This window comes from Hippocampus guttulatus, chromosome 2, assembly GCF_054856545.1.
Source record: "Hippocampus guttulatus isolate MCC_2025c chromosome 2, RoL_Hgut_1.0, whole genome shotgun sequence".
In the NCBI taxonomy this organism is placed as follows: domain Eukaryota; kingdom Metazoa; phylum Chordata; class Actinopteri; order Syngnathiformes; family Syngnathidae; genus Hippocampus; species Hippocampus guttulatus.
In genome coordinates, this window is record NC_141262.1 from 15,677,694 (window position 1) to 15,698,658 (window position 20,965).

Consider the following 20,965-nt stretch of genomic DNA (forward strand, 5'->3'; position numbering starts at 1 on the left):
TGATGACATTGTGGACCGGAGATGATGAAATCCCTAAATATCTTGAAATTGAGAACCATTGTTCCTAAACAGTTGGACTATTTGATCACATCGTTGTTCACAAGGTGGTGAACCTCCATTCATCCTTGCTTGTGAATAACGGAGCCTTCCAGGTATGCTCCTTTTATACCCAATCCAAACACTCACCTGTTTCAGTTTGGGAACTCAATTTTGAACGATGAACTCAACTAGTTCATTTTAAGATTTTTGAGTTGAGTTGATTTTTGGACTTGGAACTTTTTTTCACCTAATATCAAAACACATTATTGTGAACGATTTTGTTTTGAGTCCGAAAAATTGAAGCATTTATCGATGAATGAATATTTCTAAAAGTAACATACATGGTTTCCATAAACACTGAAATCAGGAATGAGTGGAAACAGGATATACTGCAATTGCATGCAAAGTGAAGTTGTTGTCTCTATGGTAACGTTTTTAATAGATGACTGTAATTAAATGTACCTGAATTGCTCAATGAGTGTGTGTCAGTCCTGTGATTGACTGCTGATCCGTTCAGGGAGTACCCTGACCCCAACAGAAGTCAGCTGTGACAGACTCCGGCTTCTAGTGTGTTATAGAAAACGGATGGATGGATGGACGGTTGTTTGTTTTCTACTCTGCTTAACAACTCCCCTTCCAATATACCATCATTACTCTCCCTGTGTGTTGTAAACATCTGGCCCACCAGAGCTCAGCTGCCTCCACATCAGAGCAATTGTGCAGCATATACCCTCATGCATTAGCCATCACAACACACACACACACACACACACGCTCAAAAAGCACATTCGCTCACAAACCACAAAGCAGTTCATCACACCTGTTGAGAATGATTTAATGTGTTTGTGCTGAAGGGAGACGATGACATCAGTCACACAGACAGCACTAGGTCGGTTAGACTGAGCTTGGTGGTTCCCATGTTATGGATTTTAGTGCTGTTTGTCAGATAGAAGTGTGTGGAGATGGAGCCAAAGGACAAAGCATACCCGTAGGAATGGACAGAAAGTGTGGGGGCGAGGCGACAGAGCGAGGGAGAGTAGATCGTGTGAAAAGGCCACAAAGGAGTCTTGCTGGATCAAGGCACAGCAACAAGATTGATCTTTTTGCACCTTTATGACTCACATTTTATAAAAAATACAATTCCCTCTAATATGAGGTATGTTATTGCAGAGCCAAATGCCAACAAGCACTGTAATGCTTGTTCACAGAGCATGATCTGCTTCACAGTTCTGTGTTCAATCTCAGCTGCAGTCTTTCGCTTAGGAGTTTGCATTGTCCATGTGTATGAATGGTGTTTATATTCGCCCTGGAGAGTAAATAAGTCAAATCACATCATATCATAGCAATCTGCAAGTAACATGGAAATATATGATTGGATGTTAAGTCAACACTACCATCATCAATTGCTATCTTCCCCAGAATCTCAGGAGGAAAGGCGAGTGTTAGTTCTTTGACTTGGTTAAAATCAAGGAGGAATTGGCAATCAATTTTGCGTTTATTGTTGCAGAATAACGTTAGAATGTAATGACACCGCCCTGCAACTGCACTGAGGAGCCTATGTCATGGCTTGGTGTAAGCACTAAACTAAATCAGGATCATGGCATGTAAAAACATATTCCTGGCTAATAATATTAACGAATACTCCATGCATAGTGGTTGGTAGCAAGCGGTGCGGAACACTCAGCGGGGATGAAGCATGTTGATTGAATAAAAATGCATCTGTCCTTCCTCATTTTATCTCTAGTTGCAAAAGGATCCATCTTCAAGCCGCAAAGATTAATGATGCTATCATAAAATATGGGCATTACTTTTTGAAACTAAACCTAAGCAAGCTTTATCAAATAATAGCATCATTCAAGTTGTGCCATTTTGTGGCTGTGACTCGATAAATGTGTTGACCAGTCTGTATGGTATCCATTTCTTATCAATGTAAACAGAATAGCCAGTATAAACAAGCTGCTTTATAGCATCACATTAAATTAAGTGTGGTCACAACGGGCTCGGCTGTTGCAATGCCTAGAAGAGAGCGAAGAAGGCGCAAGGATAGGCGAGGAAGCCAAATGCAAAAGTTTTATGCCCCCATGAGCATAGGTCCTTTATTGTCTGTGGCAAAGCTCTGTTTCATCGTAATGCCCTCCAAGAGACTTTTGTTACAGTGCACGTTTTGGTTCGTAAGCACAACTGAGGTTGGTAGTGTGAGTCATGGCCGCCTTTCATTTAGCTGTACAAGAGTCACAGTCGAGGTGATGTGACAACTGGCTGTCTGACCCATGGAACTGGCTCAGCAAAGCTTAGCGGCCGGCACATCAGCGATCTTCACTTTATGTTGGACAAATTGCAAATAAGAAAGACATTGATACATTGGCACACATTTCAGTACATATTTGACTTGTGTCAATGAGGACTCTTTTTCTCAGTTGGAATCGGCATTTTAGACCAGATGGGGGAATTTATGAACAATTCAAAACAGCAGTCAGTGTTAGCACAAATGTTTCAGACTTCCGCAAGAACACAGAATAAACAAAAAATAAATTCAGTCAAAGCTTCCTACAACAACAACTGAACATTATTTAAGGTTTAACTGATGCACTTTATGTGGCAGCTATGCACTGACTCCCATTTGCCATAAATTTGAACATGTTTGGTCAATGCTGAACATTGCCACATCCCACTAAGAGGGTGTGCACACATTCGTGCAACTACACTCTCTCAAATTGTTATTTTTAATTAATTCATTCATCTTCCGAACCGCTTTATCCTCACTTGGGTCGCGGGGGGTGCTGGAGCCTATCCCAGCTGTCTCTGGGCAGTAGGCGGGGGACACCCCGAATTGGTTGCCAGCCAATCGCAGGGCACACAGAGACAAACAACCATGCACGCCCACACTCACACCTAGGGACAATTTAGAGTGTTCAATCAGCCTGCCATGCATGTTTTTGGAATGTGGGAGGAAACCAGAGTACCCCGAGAAAACCCACACAGGCCCGGGGAGAACAAGCAAACTCCACACAGGGAGGCCGGAGCTGGAATTGAACCCGGTACCTATGCACCGTGAAGTCGACGTGCTTGTAGCAGACGTGTGCACATTATCAGCATGACGTCTCTGACCCACTGGTGAAAGGACACTTTGATCCTCTCCTCTTTCATCTATAACTGCTTCAGACAACAAAGTGTATGCAGAAAAGTGGTGAAGATTGCACGACTGTCTGTGTCCTGTGTGTTGTGTTGTGTTATTTTTGTTATTTTGACTTCAAAATGGCGCCGCGAGAGTGGCTGCCTTTCCAGCAGCTACTATATTTTGTTGTTCTACTTCTTCCTTTCATAACTTTGCTGCTGTGAATTAGGAATTTCTCCATTGCGAGACTAATAAAGGTTTTCTTATCTTATCTTATCTTAAACACCGGACTACCGGGCCGGCCGTTATTTTTAATTTCCCTCTCAAAATTATTTGAACAGGATTCAATTGAGTCATGTCGGTTATAAGGCAAACAAATTTATGAAAATGTTTTGCAAGAATTTATCTTGGTCGCATTTTTTTCCTGTCACAAATAAATGGCATTTGAAAAAGGTATGTAAACTTTTTACAAGTGTAATTGTTCTATTACATCTATTGTTTTATGTTTATTTTTTCTTAGCCATGCCATACAATTTCTTGGCAGCTTATTCGTATAAGCGGAGCTTAAAGGGCTCAATCATAACTGCCCTATTTCCAGGGATGCACATATAATTTTGAATCTGGTTCTTTGAAATAAATTGTTCTTTGAAATAAAGTTCATTTTCAGAGTACGTAGAAACATATCAATTCATCAAAGCTTGCTGATATCTAATCTGCACAGTTGCCCACATGCATGCATGTATTCATGCATGTGCAAGCCACCACTTCTGGCGTCGCTTGGGGGACTCTGGCCATATTTCTTTTAGTGCAACATGCGGTCCCATTCCCTCACGGTTGCCCCAAGGCCTTGTGTGAACTGCATATTAGGCGCATAAATGTGTTAAATTTGCATGTTGTCTCGTGAACCAGGGGTCACACCTTGACAGGTCTGTGTGCGTCCTGTGGGGAGAGTGGCAGGGCACTGTCTATTTATAGGGAAAGTACTCGAGAGAGAGAGAGAGAGAGAGAGAGAGAGAGAGAGAGAGAGAGAGAGAGAGAGAGAGAGAGAGAGAGAGAGAGAGGGAAACAGGGAGCGAGGTGGGCTGGGGGGGGAGCTGTTGTCTAATGAGGGCAGGCTGTTAGGGGATGAGTTGTTGTTTCTGTTTGTGTGAGTGTGTGTGTGAGTGTACACAGATGGCGCTTCATGTGTGTAGTGTGCATTAATTGAATGACTTCAAACATATCTTTGCTTATTCCCCTACCACCATCACCACCTTCAAATACCCACGGTCCTGTCAGCTGATCTGGGGCAAAGATGGCGGATAACACACACACACACACACACACACACACACACACACACACACACACACACACACACACACACACACGCATGCACGCAAGGACTATTAAGAGTCACACAGTTCCCTCTTCAATTTCTATGCACTCCAGATTTTGCTCCCCCCCCTTTTTTAATGACTTGGTCTCATCCTTTCATCCTCCACTTCTTTGCATTTTATTTATTCATGCAGAGCAACAAAATGCAGGACCTTGGAAGGTGTGTGTATGGGATCATGTGAGATGAAAGCAACTTACATCTAATAACTTACTGACACACACACACACTTGTCACTCGGCTAGAAACGCACAGATGATCAGTAGACACAGTGTTGCACAAGAATGAGGGATCCTCCTTGTCTATTGTACATGTCTTATTGCAGTTCGACATCTAATGTTTCAAATATGTGACAAGTACTCTCCTTAATGTTTATACCCGTTTTCCGAACAAAAAAATTTGAAGAGATGATGGCATCTTCAGTCATGTCTGCAATCTCTCCGTTCATCATTGCTGTCACTTCCTGCTACAACATCCCCGCTGCTTGCGAATAGTGTCCTGTGACGCTGAAACTAATGAAATATCCCTATAATTGATTTTAGCCATTATAAATAGTAGGAGGGTGCATTCTGATCAAATTCTGCTCCACTTAGGGCATTTGAGCAGCCCAAACAAATTTAGGGGCTTTGGTTGAAAGCCATGTCATGGACTCATCCTTCGCTGCTCTGTGCTGTTGAGATTTTTGGCAGAGCTGGCTGCTTTTTCACTGAATAGATTTCACACTTGGGAGTTCATCTGTGGAGAGTAAGTCGAAGGACATAAACAGTAGGCAGTGTGAATGGATGAATGAGAATATTCACAGTCAGTAAGAACTACCTAAAAGTGATTTCATCTGTCATTGTGCAACGGTTGGGGATCACCCGCCCCTCCCTTGAAAGGGGAAACTTACCTTTGTTTCTCCCTCAAAGTCATAAAAAGGTCAAATTGAAAAAATTGTCGACATAATCATCACAACTTTAAATACTTGAGTTGTATAAATGAGGATTTTTTGGTGATATGTTGTATTCTTGGACAGGTTGTCCACAGGGTCACAAAAGTGCCTTCAAACGTCTAATCACTTAGTCGGCCTATTTAAAGAGTGATGAAGGGCCTCTTCGTAAAGTCCAGTCAGCTAACCTTTATGCTGTCAGGTTCTGGACCGAATCAAATAATGTTTTTGGATTCCAGAAATGCTGGCTCAGGCAAATTGCGATAACAAAAATATTTATTACAGAAAAGCACACCGACAAAGTACAAACAGAAATCACTGGTCTCAAGGAGCCAGGAGAAACAATGCATAAACAAAAGCACTTGCAAAAGGCAAGGCACGAGGGAACACCAAAAATAAACAAACGAAATATCAAGAAGCCAATAACGCGAAGCCAAAGATAAGAAAACAAATAAAAATACGTACAAACTAGAAACAATGAAAAACAAGAGCAACTATGGAACACTTGAAGCGCAACAGCGAGCGAGTTCAATAATGCGACAAGAGACTAGAAAGCTTGGCAGTCCTTAAATACTTGGCAAAGCTTGATGGGGAAATACGGAACAGGTGCGCCCGCTGGAGGGAAACGCCCTTCACTCCAGCTGGATCTGAAACACAATTAAAACAGACAGAACATGACATATGCCACCTTTCCTACACCTTTGTTGGATGATGTCACCAAATCACGGAGTGATGAAAACGTGCTTCCTGTCCAACGTACGATAGGACAGCACTTTTTCAAATGAATTCGACTCCACTTTTCCATACTGACGTAAACGCGCAACGACAAGTATCGCTGACGTATCTTGCGGACTTCACCCATCCATCTGTTAGCGTGGCGGCCGAGCTGGAGCCTATCCCAGCTGTTTTCAGGCAGTAGGCAGGGTACACCCTGAATAGGTCACCAGCCAATTGCAGCACACATAGTCAAACAACCATTCAGTTTTTTGTGCACAAGTGCATTACAACCAAAACAACAATGACAAACTTGTGGGATGTTCTTGTCTTTGTGCTTCTAAAACTTCTTCCAGAGTACATTTTACTCCACCACTACTTGAATTGACAGTCGTATTACTTACACACATCAAGTTATAAACTCACTCATTTGTTGTTTACATGCAGTGCTTAATTGTGATCTACATAAGTGCCTTACGGTGATAATGAATGAATAATCATTGAGGTTAAGATGGTTTTATGTGACTACTTTCCATCTGACCAAATCTGAATGTAAACACTATATAAACACCAATTGCATTAGTTGTCTCCTCCCACAGTGCTGAAATCATACACTGCCACTGACGGCTATCTTGTCGATGCCGAATATGCATTGTCACTAGGAGGTTTGGTAGTGATTAAGAACAACCCTGAACTTCAAATTCAAATGTCTTTCTGCACTAAAATGAAAAAGAGCGTGTATTTTGTGCCAACGAAAAGGTCAGCAGTCGGTTGAAAAGGACATTTATGGTAAAACTGTATTGGTGCCGAGCTCTCTTCTGGAAATGGTTTTCCCAAGTATCATTTCGTTCTCTGCTGCTCTTGACACCCTGCCCTCTTGTTCACACTTGACTCTACATTTATGATTGTGCGCATACACACAGATGCACACACACACGCGCACACGCAAACGCACACACATATACATGCCTTAGTTTTGCCTCAAACGAGGAGCATGCACGTATTGAGTTACTGTGTATGTACTAGCTTGTGTTTATGTACATTACACCACTGGACTACAAAGTTGAGTCACACATTGACCACGGCTTATTCTCTTTTTTTTTTTCAGAACTCTGAAGTCACATGCATGAGTAACTTATACTCTTCTGTGTTGTCTGACTGCCTGGTATGCACAAACTTTTTAAAATATTAATCAGCCGCTACCTGAAAGGCAAAGATGGTCCTCGCACTCTGTGTGGAGTGACGGAAAGCAGACTCTCCAGTTTGGCAGCTGCTGTTGTCCTGGGTTGTGTCAGGGTGCTCTGGTGTGTTGATGTGTTGTATTCACTCTTAAGCTTACGTAATGGCCTACTTATTGAGACATGAGGTGCAATTTGGTAGTAGCGAGTCGTCATGTGTTAGCTAAGGCCTCTTTTCTATAGCACAGTACCTACATGGCTACGACTCGACTTTTTTCCACTGTCAGAACTAGTTATAGACCAATTACACTGGTAAACAGAACATTTTAATCAATGTGTCCCTAAAGGTGTTTTTGATACTGATTTAAAAATGACTTTATGAAATTTTTAATCACATTTTTGAGATATTTTCATTTTTGGTTTTTAAGTTTGACCAATAAAAGCTTGCACAATACAGATTTTACCATGCATTGTAATTCATAGCTAGATGTTTCAGAAAAAAAAATCACCTGTTCGTGAACAAACTGATTGGTGATGGGATCCCACAAACGTAGACACAAATAAAATCCATAACAAAAACATTTATTTCAAGAAAAGAAAAAGGACCGACAAAGTACAAACAGAAATCGCTGGCAGCAAAAAGCTAGCAAAATGAAACATGAACGGAAAGAGCTTGCAAAAGGCAGTGTAATAGCAAAACCTCAAAATGCACAAAACAAATAGCAAGAGTCCACACATGTGTAAGTTGAGGGGTTCGTTGTTTTTCAGTGGATGGCTCTTCTTTGCGAATGACAGATGGAGAGATGGAATCCTTCAATGCAGTTTAATAAAAGGAGCAAAAGAAAAAGAAAAAAAACCGTCTGCACCGCAGGACGTCCGAGAACACAACCCCCGTAACTAAAATCACTTCCTGCTTCTCTTACTTTAACAGCCAATCAGAACCTATCAACCTAAAAAAATGTCTAAGCAATTATTAAACAACAGAATATAATTTAGGTATGCTTAACATGAAATAATATGATGCTCAAACATAAAATGATAATTAATAATATAACATAAGCTTACACATGCCGAACCCAAATCAGCAAAAATCTGTGATTTTTAAGTAGTACATTAAAAAGTTGTTGTTGTGGTTGTCTATATATATACAGTATATATATATATATATATATATATATATATACTGTATATATATATACTGTATATATATATACATATATACTGTATATATACTGTATATATATATATATACTGTATAGTTATATATATATACACAGTATATGACTGATGCATTCAATGAGGTATGGTTTTCTCAGTCTCCCACAAACCAAAGCGAATAGATTACTGTAAGGCACCACACAATGGAACGAGGACCGAAGTTGTATCTGGCAAAAATATGATCCATTCGTGCCATGAGCAAGCTTTGTACAACCCCTGCAGTTTTTCATGTACTTAGCTATAGCACTGGACGTACCCATGTCATTGAGGGTTGGGTGTTTGTTCCTTAGCAAAATGGAATGTGAAATTCACGTTAAAATATCCTGACCGACATGAGTGCGAACCCTCACAGAGATGATTGTCGCTTGTTCCCAGCGTCAAAAATGAGAAAGAGGCATGGCAATCTCGAACAGGGAGGAATAAACAGACAGTGCAAGAGGAGTGCAAAACAGAGACAAAGTAGCAGAGTCAACGTGTGTGTGTGTGTGTGTGTGTGTGTGTGTGTGTGTGTGTGTGTGTGTGTGTGTGTGTGTGTGTGTGTGTGTGTGTGTGTGTGTGTGTGTGTGTGTGTGGAGAGAAAAAGAGCCAGGCCTACTTTTAGTGTGTGATCTAGGCCATTATCTGTGTTAGCACTGGTGGGGCTCGAACAGGCTCAGTGGATTCTGCGCAACAATGCCTTTTATTACATATGATCTCATGTGTGTTCAGGTGATGTGCCTCTTACAAAACAAGCAGTCAGCCATGTACTGTAACTGCTACTGTTCCATACATGATGTACGCATGCGCCCTGTACGCCTCTGCCTTTTGTTTCGTACCACTGAGTTTGTGCGAGCTCGTGTATGATCGCAATGTTACCAACGTGTCTTGTTTTTGTGGCTGTGACTCCTCACGTGCAGCTGTGCACTCTCGTTGTATCACCCTCGTCGTCAGTCAACCCCCCGTGCTCCAGCAGTGGCCTGAGGGCCTTCATTATGTAAGAAAGACATTACTGCAGAACAGAGGCAAGCACCCCTGATAACTGTGGCAGCCCCTGCTTCATTACAGTACGCCTTACCCTCCATAACTCACGCAGAGTCAAAGCGTGCAGCTCAATAATGGAGAGCACAGAGGGCCTCTAATGTTTGCAGGAGACATCTATTCATCATTTGTGCATCCCTCAGTCACAGTGCACACCAGCTCGCTTTTGTTTTCATCCGCACACCTTTTCAAATGATCTCTCTCCACAGCGGTCCCCTTCCCTCTGGCCCATCGGCTGACCATGAAGGAAGTGTTCGACGCTGAGGGCCGACCGAGGGTGGACCTGCTCAAAGCTCACCTCACCAAGGAGGGCCGGCTGGAGGAGGCGGTGGCCTTGCGCATCATCGATGAAGGCGCTGCCATCCTACGCCAGGAGCGCACCATGTTGGACATTGAGGCTCCAGTAACAGGTATTGCTCTACGATGCAGTAAATTGATTACTCATAGTAATTAAAAAGTAGAAGATTACCAAAAAAAGATCTGGACTGCACATCACCATTGTGAAAAACTGTGCCGATAGTTCGACGTGAAATGCTCAGCCGAATTCCCAAACTGGCAAAACGAAAATCAAGATGCACAGGTTTTATGCTCTACAAATATAGTTATTGCGAGTCATTACCCTCAAATAACTTTGCATTTCCCCATTGTTGCAACCAATTCAGTCTACATTATTAAGGTGCAGGCTAAGTCTTTCGCTTACATTCGCAGATACATTAGTACATGTTTGAACCACAGACTTATATATGAATGAACTCACAGTGCAGCCTCCTCCCCGTTGGCAGAAGCAAAGCCACCGGTCGCCATCCTTTGTTGCCGATCCCCAAGCCCGCCTAACTTGAATACATTGATTTCGCTGCAGCGTTTTCACATTATTTGCTGTCTCTACAGCAAAAATGCCACCATGTATAGCCTACGGTTGTATAAAGAAATCTGGGAGAAGTGCTACAAGCACATTTTACAGGTAAGAATGTCATCTTAAATGTTCTCGAACAAGGTATACCCAGTGGGGGGGGGGGGGGGGGGGGAGTGAGCTTTGGAGCTGGGCCTTCAGTGGTTATCTAGTGATCTAATTCACCTTTAATAACGCCGTCACGAGAAAATATGTACCCCCAGAGACAATCGATGTATTATACACCTCACAATATCTGCATGTATTTGCTTGACAGGGAAATGGCATGAAGCAAGGAGAATATGGCGGGTGGGAAGACAGGATGGATTGAGATTGATGGAAAGCAAAATGGAAAACAGATTTCTGAAACTAGAAGACAACCATACTTACTGCGACCCATCCAGACGATTGACAAAAGTGTGTGTGTGTGTGTGTGTGTATATTTATGCAAATGGTGAGATGAATCTATGTGGGTTGTTCCACGTTGCTAGTCTTTCACAGGTACTGCTCCCCGGGGACAATGAAAGACAAGCAGATGTTGCGCTGGTCGAGTAGAAGGTGTTTATTGCAAACCATTTGCAACCTGCTGTTTTCGGCACAGAAATATTGATCTGCTATTCGAAGTTCTTCCGCACCTAAACAATCTGACTCAGAAGAACCTACCTCACATTACTTTTGTCTGAGCAAGACGAAGTGATGAGTGAATAATTACAGATAGAACTGAGACAGATGAGTCCAGGTTTTCACGGACGGTACTAAACAGAAGAGAAAATCTCGATAAAGAATTGAGAAATGGTTGGATAGGCAAAAAATTATATTCAGGCTTTGGGAGAAACACAGAAGATAGAAATTAAACTGTCGGAAAAAAAACTACAATAAAAAAGTAGGAGAAGCACAACGATTCGGCATTGTATTTTTTAGTGGCCAAACAGGGTCTTGTAAATTAGAGAGAATAATTCTGAATAATCCCCACTTCCAATTTTGGCGCAGTATAAGGAGCCGGCAAGAAAGCTGGAAATGGGGACGATGTTTTATTTATCTTCTAACTGGAATACGATGTATCCAATTGACAAAAGATTGGAATCAATAGATGAAGACAAAAATCTGAATTCCCCAGCCAGAACTCGTACTAACAGCAAATGCAATGTGTGTGAGCTGACCTAATGAGGAGATTTGCAGTCCATGTGTGAGGAAAAATAGACAAATATTGCTAGTGCAAGATGCGGCGGATGTCTACGTTCATGATTTCATACCCAGAATGACTGGCCCTTCCATAACGTGGGTGTGCACACCCACACAAACATATTCCTTTCCAATAAAGGGAGACTGTTTGTTTTGAAAAAAAATGTACAAATATTTCTTTTGAGCGAATACCTGGTAATGTTGGTCCCATTGTTTACACCATTACTTCCCACTTAGGTTGCTGTAGTACTGTAGTGATCATTCGTGGTGCTGCAGGGCAATTATCCAATTTCACTCAATTTGTCTGAAAATGATTATTTATTGATTACAAAAAGGACTTTGCTCATCTGCCGATGTGAGTGATGGAAAGTGACAGACAAAGCAATTCAATTTTGTTATGTTTCAGTCTGGTTACGTTTGGTTTGGATTCCTCATGTGCCCTTTTTTCGCCACCTGTTCTCGTTATGAGTGTTCCTTGTGTGTAACCAATCATCTCGCTCAACCCTTTGTGTCTTGTCCAGGTGTTTCTCGTTGTCTCGTCACTTAGCCTGTATTTAGTTCCCTGAGTTTCTGTCAGTCTTTGTTGGGTCATTGTGAGCTGTGAGTATGTGAGCATACGTGTGCTCCTGTCATGTTTTGTTTCCTGTTATAGTTTGGTTTGATATAATTTTTTTGAGTACCGGTACTTCGACTTAGTGTTTTTTTCCATTGTACTCCTGTGTGTATTTTTTGTTAAATACATTTTGGTCAATCCACCCAGCTCCTCCCTGCCTCCCTGCTTTTTGGGGTCCTACAATTACCGTCACGTTTTGCGTGATGGTAATTGTCTCCTATTAAATGGCTGAAGTTACAGTGAGCCTGTGTAGCCGCCTCTCAGGGATTCCAGCAAGTAGCTACTAAAAACTAAACCGGCCCAAATTCCACATTGAATATGTTTGCGGGCAAATTGAAATGAGACAAGATCGCCATGATTTCAGTTTTCATTTTTTTGGGGGTGACATTTTTGTTTTGTGTTGTGCAGTGAGATTTTTTTTTTTTGGAAAGGGGGGTTGTTTACGCCACTAGGCATTCTTGCAGAGGCTCATTGACGAATGAAAACGCAGATATGTATGGCTCAATTTCACCCACGTCATTCTCAAATTCAAGGTAGATTGAAAAGAGGATGCAAAACTGACAGAGACAGAAAGATTGCAACGTGATGAAGGGACAGACAGATGTCAGCAGTCAGACAGATGTGGAAGATCTAAAGTGAAGCGGCTGCAGAGGGGCGCTTTGACTAAGGGAAAGCAGACAGATGGTGAGAGAGGGGATGGGGAGATCATACGGTCCCGAAGTCTTTCACAATGTGACAGCTTCCAACGAGAAGGCTCATTTCAGGTGGTGGAGTACACATTGGGATATGAAATGCAACATGCATATTTGAGGAAATGGAATTGTGAACTACGGGTTCACTGAATGACAACATTCAACATAACGCCGAGGGTCAGTTTTAGTGGGAAACAGTGACACAAGACTCATTTCTGAATGATGACAATTTGTTTTGGGCAAATCAAACTATATTTATGCTGCACGGTTCAAGTGGCACAATTGCGATTTGGAAGAATTTAGATAAGTGTCATGTCTGCAGAACGAGACAAAAAAAAAAACATGGAGTTGGGTCCAATTGTTGATGATAATCATACAGAAGTCATTGCAGTTTGCTTACACTGTATGCTCAAAATGCACAAATAAATACCAAAAAACTAAACAAAAAAAACCCCCAAAACAAGCTTCCACTGATATAACGACAATAATTGCTGACGGGACGAATGCTCAGTTTACGCCAAGTCAGTCTAGGTCAACCAGTGTGCCACGTTTAATATTTGTATTGTGTATTATTGTTGACTTCTGTCCTCACTTGTGTACTTCTATGTATTGTTGCAAGAATTCTGTGAATGATAACACCGTATTGGATGTGTCACATGTGAATAAACATTTGGAAAAATGGGATACAGGCATTCAATGGGAATTGCCCACTTGGATCTGCGGTGTCGATCCAGCCAAAGTGTCATAGTGGAATGGGGGCGCATAATGTACAAATTCAAATTGCTTCTGTGCATAAAGTGACTGCAACCAGGATGACACGATGCCCTCGTATGATATATGTCATTGTCAGTGTGCGGAGATATCCACGGCCAGTTCTTCGACCTGATGAAGTTGTTTGAAGTGGGAGGTTCCCCTGCCAACACGCGCTACCTCTTCCTGGGGGACTATGTGGACAGGGGCTATTTCAGTATCGAGGTGAGAACGCATCGACACTGGATCATGACCGAGCCTGACTGCAGATTGCGAATAATTAACGCTCCCCTTAGAGTGATTATAAATGTGTACGTTGATACTTTAGAAGACCGTAAATATACCACAAACAAAACTAAGATTCCCAAACACTTTAATTGCCTTTTGAACGAACAATCACCTGTGGCTATTCCCTGACTGTCAATCACGAACCTAACACGGCTGCTCTTAAATTTGTGATTGGATCAACAAGTGTCTGTGAAGACCGAAACGTCTACCACCCGTCTTCCGCCGTTCAAGTTTTTTGGAGCGGACAAATAGTTAAATCATTTGACCTGAAGTTGACTTGTTTTTGTTCTGAGTATTGACGGCGGACATCTGCAAGGGATGACAGAGCCCAACCATCAAAAAATAAAAAATAAAAAAGTTTTTCCCCATCATTTTTAATGACATTATCGACAACAAGACCACAAATTGTCTCTGTGCAGTAGATGCAAGTGCATGAAGGTTTTTCTGCGATCACATTGTCTTGCTGAAGTGAACCGTGGTGAAGCGTGAGTGTTATGTCATTGACAGTTTGGTGGGAGGTGAGCAATATTTAGTCCACCTTTGTTCCAATCGTCAAGGGCAGACAGACCTAATGTAGAGCAGTCCCTTTCAGGATATCAGCTGGGAAAACTCAATTCTGGATTCCATTTATTCTAGTTACATTTGTTCAGTTTACCTTTACTCTTTCTATCAATTGACTTCAACATGTTACCCCAAATTGACCATTGCTGTCTGATTATGGCCATATGAAGTTCAAATCTGTATTTTGTTCCCTTTCATACGCTTGCATTTTGCGCAGAGGTGGTTAGACAGACAGTTGCGTGATGCGACAAATAGGATAAGAATTCAAAACAATAGACCATGTGAATGGACACGAAAAAACGCTCAATGTTGCAAAATTAGCTCTACTCTTATCCGGTATATTGAAATGTTGCTAGGATGTAGGATGAACAATCGTTTTTGTGTGATTTCCTTCACAATTTTTGTGAATGGCATTTGAAAAGGGTCTATGCTTGTGAATGTGTTTCATTAAATGTTTTGCTCAACTTTTATTTTGATGTATTGGTCACTGTTCAAATGTTAAGGACTTTCTTTTTTGTATTATTGACTTTTTCGTGTGTATTATTGAAGATAACTGTTTGTTCAGTCAAAAGAAAGAGGAATGACCATTTACATCTTTATACCATCTACACAACAAATCATGTCATTTGTTTGCTTCTTTGAATTCTTTCTCTTTCCCTGGTGAACATTTAGTGTGTGCTGTACTTGTGGTCACTGAAAATCCTCTACCCAAAGACACTCTTTCTTCTACGGGGAAATCATGAATGTAGACATCTGACGGAATATTTCACCTTCAAACAAGAATGTGAGTAACTCGTTTGTTCTCTCAAAATATCACAACTTGTGCGTTCATCCTATGTGTCATTCCCACTTATGCGGTGTGATTTCTTAGTTAAAAGTTGTTCATAAGAGCAACAGTTTCTCCACAGTGTTGCATTTTTTTATCGCTCATTTTATTGAATTAAAATTTGGGCAGCACATTGCATTAGTGCTTAGAACAACTGCCTCGAAGTCCCAAGATTCTGGATTCAAATTTTCAGGTTGCATGCACTACTCCAGCTCCCTCCCACATTCAAAAAAACATCTCTCTCTCTCTTTTCCGATCCGCTTAATCCTCACAAGGGTCGCGAGGGGTGCTGGAGCCTATCCCAGCTGTCTTCTGGTAGTAGGCGGGGGACACCCTGAACCGGTTGCCAGCCAATCGCAGGGCACATAGAGATGAACAACCATCCACGCTCACACTCACACCTCGGGACAATTTAGAGTGTTCTATCAGCCTGCCATGCATGTTTTTTCGAATGTGGGAGGAAACCCTAGTACCCGGAGAAAACCCACACAGGCCCGGAATGATGCAAACGCCACACAGTACCGTATGAGGGAGTGCAGTAATGCCATTGGAAAAGTATTTCGTTTTGTATCATAGTGTATCAGTGTTTGATCCCAGATTAAGTGTGGTCCTCTATCTCCCCATTCCTCGACCATGTTCCTAGCTGAGTTCTTCAGCCTTCATTCCCCCCAATCGAGTCTTTCTTTGAGCTGATTCTTCCATCCCTTTCCCAGATCGTTTCTAAGCCTACTCTCTGACTCCGCTCTGCCTGTGAGTCCTGTCCAAGAGTGGGTGATTAGCGGCAAATTAATTTGGCCCACAGTGATTGGTTCTGGGACATCCTCCTCAGTGTCTGATTGGCCAGGGGACGAGGAAGCTAATTTCCCCTGGTGCTCCTGGCGAATGGTGGTCGCCCTCAATTACCATCTGCTGCGTGTGTGTGCTTTTGCAGTATCTTTAGAAATGTGTGTGTGTGTGTGTGAGTGAGTGTGAGAGAGAGGGGGAGAGAGAGAACAAGAAAAAGAAGAAAAGAGCTGACACCTGGCAATAATGAAACTCTTGTTATACACAAGTCACGTGGAGTGGATGACAATGACACTCCTGGCAAACGCACACACACCTTTACATCTCTCGGCTCACACAAATGCTACACTGTTCCAATACTCACTTTGATTGATTGGAGGAAATCCCCTGTCCTCAGCCACTTCCTTCTCCTCTTACTCTCCACAAATGTTGCCCCCTTCTTTTCTTCTCTCTTGTATCATTTCTAAATCCATCCATCCATTTTCCGAACCGCTTGATCCTCACTAGGGTCGCGGGGGGTGCTGGAGCCTATCCCAGCCGTCTCCGGGCAGTAGGCGGGGGACACCCTGAATCAGTTGCCAGCCAATCGCAGGGCACACAGAGACGAACAACCATCCACGCCCACACTCACACCTAGGGACAATTTAGAGCGTCCAATCAGCCTGCCATGCATGTTTTTGGAATGTGGGAGGAAACCGGAGCTCATTTCTAAATGTCCTCCCTTTTTTTCTATTCATGAAATTATCGTATTGTTAGTCTTGCATCCACGATCCGCCCATCTACTCCTTTGATTTCATGATTTTTTTTTTTAACCTTTCTGCTATTTTAATCCAGTGATATTGTCTTTGTGTTAGAACTCATTTTCAGGGCCGTGTGTGAAATGTACTTTCAAGATACGTCCTCTTGGAGTTCATAAGTGATATTGCTGCCAAATCAAAGGAGGATTTGTTTTTAGAACAAAACAATCTTTCTCACAGTCTGTGCTGCTTCATGCTCATATTTGGGTCCGATTTTTAAATCCCTGAATAGGGAAGTGGAGTCTTGAAAGCATATATTGCACCTATGCCATGCTATATGTGTTTTCATGTGTGCATACATAAATGACTCATGAAAGTCACACTGCGCTTTCAGTCCCAGCTTTGATCGCTCTCACTTTCTTTCTCACTTTCTACTTTTGTTTGAATCCAAAAACAAACACACTGCGTGACAAACTGGCCGTTCAAAGCACATCCAAAATACATTTGGAGCTTCTCTCAACTTGTGTCCCCAAATGTCCCGCAGGTAAGATTAAGTATTCGGAGCAGGTGTATGACTCCTGCATGGAGGCGTTTGATTGCCTGCCCCTAGCAGCTCTGATGAACCAGCAGTTTCTCTGCGTGCACGGGGGCCTTTCACCAGAGATCCACACACTGGATGACATCAAAAAGGTACACACGCTCAAAATCTCGTTGCACACATTTGAGCTAACCTCACTCTTTTTTGTTTAGATTTGTTGCATCAAATTTCGACATTTTCAAACATTTGAAAGCAGAAAATAATTATGGGTGATTAATGGCATATTCTCCTGGCATATTTTCTGAAGCCAAGCGCACTTTTTTTGGCTGTGCAGATCCTCGCATCGACTTCCTATAACTGTGTCATGTACGCATTCAGGGTAGAGCTCAACAAAAAGGAGGGCGTGCCCTGTTAAATCTCACCTTGTGTGCACACTCCCAAAAACGTGGGTTCCTTTCCTCTTGCACAATCCAAAGACCGTAATAAGTCCAGCACCTTGTGAAGGTACATCATATTGCAGACTTTGGGCCCTATTTTCATGCGCAGTGCAATTCCAGCGCATCTAGAGCCGTTTGCCCCGTTGTGGGAGTGAACATAGCCAACTTAATTGCTGGCCAACTGAAGCACTCCTTTCATTCCCTTTAAATTCAGCACAGGCAGAAGCATCATGGGCTCACTTGCTGGTGCCCAAGCAGGAGATTAGCGTTCACAGAGGACTTTTATAAGGAACAGCAAAAGGAGCTCCCCACTTGTGGCTGCTTTAAAGTTGATCACTGTAAAGTGAGCCTTTGGAAGACTTTTACCCCGGATCCTGCATCTCAGTGTGACACCCTCCTTAGCTCCGTGCACGCACGCACGCACGCACGCACGCACGCACGCACGCACGCACGCACACACACACACACACACACAGTCATGGGGTGGCCCAGATATGCTCACCAACTGTTCACCAGCCAGAATGTGACTGTACGACATTATGCCGACGGCGGGACATTGACATTATGTCATATTAATTGGCGAAAAGGGATCAGTACCAGTGGACTTGTTTTGGTGGTTTTTTTTTTGTTTTGGTTTTTTTTTACCTGCAAATACCATTTCTTCAGGCTGATGGGGGCTTGAGCCCTGACCACAAACAACTGCAATCAACTTAATAGCAGACTGAAATATTGTTTTTTCCTCATTTGTTATTGATTGTGCACGGCACAGTACTGGGCAACCTGATCAACATTCACTCGCTTTGCACTGGCTCCAAACATCCATTCAGTCATGAATTAGTATTCTGACGAAAGTATTTTTATTGAATACAGACTGCTAAAACACATTCTCCTTCAAAGTAGCCAGTTAGATGAGCTGCACACACATCACTGGTGTATAACTTCCAGATCAGATCAAGTTCATGTCACACTTTAAGTGTGACATCTTTTCCAAATGGCTTTCTACAGAATTCCCCGTTGCATGAAAACTCCACACTCCGGGAATTAGGGCCATTCTAAGATTTCATTGAGTCACACCTCTTTTCTGATCACGCACAAATTTCTAGGTTACGTATGGCGGGTGTGTCAGATGTGTGGACGTGAGTATTGGAGACATAGTTTGAAAGTGGCAAGCCATGCACTTAAAAAAATGACTTGATTGCAAGCGGGAGGATATGCCCTGTCATTATTTGCTATTCAATATTGTCTTGCTACTGCATTTTTGGAGGTTCCTTGGCTGTGATGATGTTTGATTTCTCTCCAGTAATTAGGTCCTCTTTTTTTTTTTTTTTTTATATGTTTTTCTTGGGTTTGTTGTGCTGTCAGGATTACAATCGTGCCCCGCTGATGAAACTATGTGAAACTTGTATGTACTTTAAATCAAAATATGCTGCCATTAACCTACGCAGGTGCAGTAGTAAAGTCATTGTCCATCCATCCATCCATCTACGTTATTTCCTCTGGCGTCTGTCTTCATTAGGATCAGACATGAGCCGGATCCTATCCTAGCTGAATTTAACCAATGACCGTACACCCTTGCCAATCCAAGAGCTTTTGCTTCATAATTCTTTTTATTTATCTTAATACAGTATTGGTCACATAGAATATTAGCAGCAGATATCTTCAGGGATAGTCACTTGACCGAAACAACCTTGGCGACTTTGCAGCTAACTGGTATCATAGCCGCAGCTAATTTTACATCTCCTGAAAGTGTTTAGCCGAGAAGATCTTCGTAGTTTTCATGAAAATTTGCACTTTGGAGGTAAATATTGAAGGGGTTTTTTTTCATGTTAAGCAAGCAGAAAACATTTTCATGTTCTCTGTTTTTCATGTCTTCAATTCTGTTTTGATTTTTCACAAGGACCATGAAATAAAACACTACATGCTGAATGTAATGCAACATACAAAACTCCCCACATGACTGTGGAGATATTGAGAGAGCACACACTTCCTCATCTAATGGCAGTGTTTCCATGGTGAATCTTTTGGTGTGACATCCTCTACCTCCTGGTTGGTGTGGGGGGGGGGGGGGTTGCTATTGAGAGGATCTATAGTGTATGTGTCTACGTGTGATGTGTTTGCTTTCTTTCCTGTGATTTACATGACATGTTCTGGTGTGTCTGATTTTGTGGAGGAAAACATGGGTGTGTCCCTTCCTCATAGCCCTCGTGTACAGTATGTGAGACTTATGTCGATGTGTTTTTGTGTGTCAATGTTGTGTCCTAGTTGGACCGATTCAAGGAGCCTCCGGCGTTTGGGCCCATGTGTGACTTGTTGTGGGCAGACCCACTTGAAGATTTTGGCAATGAGAAGACCCAAGAGTACTTTGGACACAATACAGTCAGAGGCTGCTCCTATTTCTATAGGTAACCCCCCCACACACACGCACAATGTCCAAAGTACACAAGAGTCATACGCTGTTGTTCCAGTTATGATGCAACCCAACAAGCTGGTAAAACGTGATGTTTAAACTGGAATGACTTTAATTTACAAATCAGAAGTCTCATATGTTTTAGGTGGACTTCAAGCTATTACTTTGGGACGCTATAGTGATGAGAAGAGAGTGATTCATCCTACGATATCTGATCCAACAACGATCACTTGGATTAGAACTGGAGCCGAAAATCTTGGCCAGTTCATAACACGCACATTTGCACACGCAGACAACAGACACACTGTTTGGTGATCAAACACATAAATACAACGCGCTTGCAAAACACATGCACGCAGTTCTGTTTCGGCATGAAACAATATCCCACAATCCCAAGGGAAGCTGCACGATTCTGTTGCTATGACGACTGGCTCCCCATGCCAGATACAAGTGATATTAAGATAGAGGGAGAGTGACATCGGAGAAGTCCATGATGGTGCTGGTGTTGAGGAGAGGCGATAAAAGATGCACATGAAACTGTCAACACTGAGAAATGGAACCAAACAAGCTGCACTTAAAAGAGCGATGAAGCGCTCTTTATATTTGCGGTGGTGTTCCTGGTGTCGAAGTTGTTCATACGACAAGTTTTTTCTTGCATAGAGAAGTGATTTTCTTCAA

The 20,965-nt window shown here is 42.3% G+C and overlaps 1 protein-coding gene across 2 annotated transcripts in view; it reads left to right on the forward strand.

Moving 5' to 3' along the window:
• LOC147208648 (protein phosphatase 3 catalytic subunit alpha-like) overlaps nucleotides 1-20,965 on the forward strand; it is a 35,148-nt gene that overhangs the window by 2,538 nt on the left and 11,645 nt on the right. For both annotated transcript variants that reach the window (XM_086138723.1, XM_086138732.1), the window contains exons 2-6: nucleotides 9,794-9,994; nucleotides 13,811-13,935; nucleotides 15,232-15,343; nucleotides 17,450-17,595; nucleotides 20,143-20,282. In XM_086138723.1, the coding sequence (XP_085994849.1) occupies nucleotides 9,794-9,994; nucleotides 13,811-13,935; nucleotides 15,232-15,343; nucleotides 17,450-17,595; nucleotides 20,143-20,282 (724 nt within the window). The remainder of the gene's footprint in view (nucleotides 1-9,793; nucleotides 9,995-13,810; nucleotides 13,936-15,231; nucleotides 15,344-17,449; nucleotides 17,596-20,142; nucleotides 20,283-20,965) is intronic.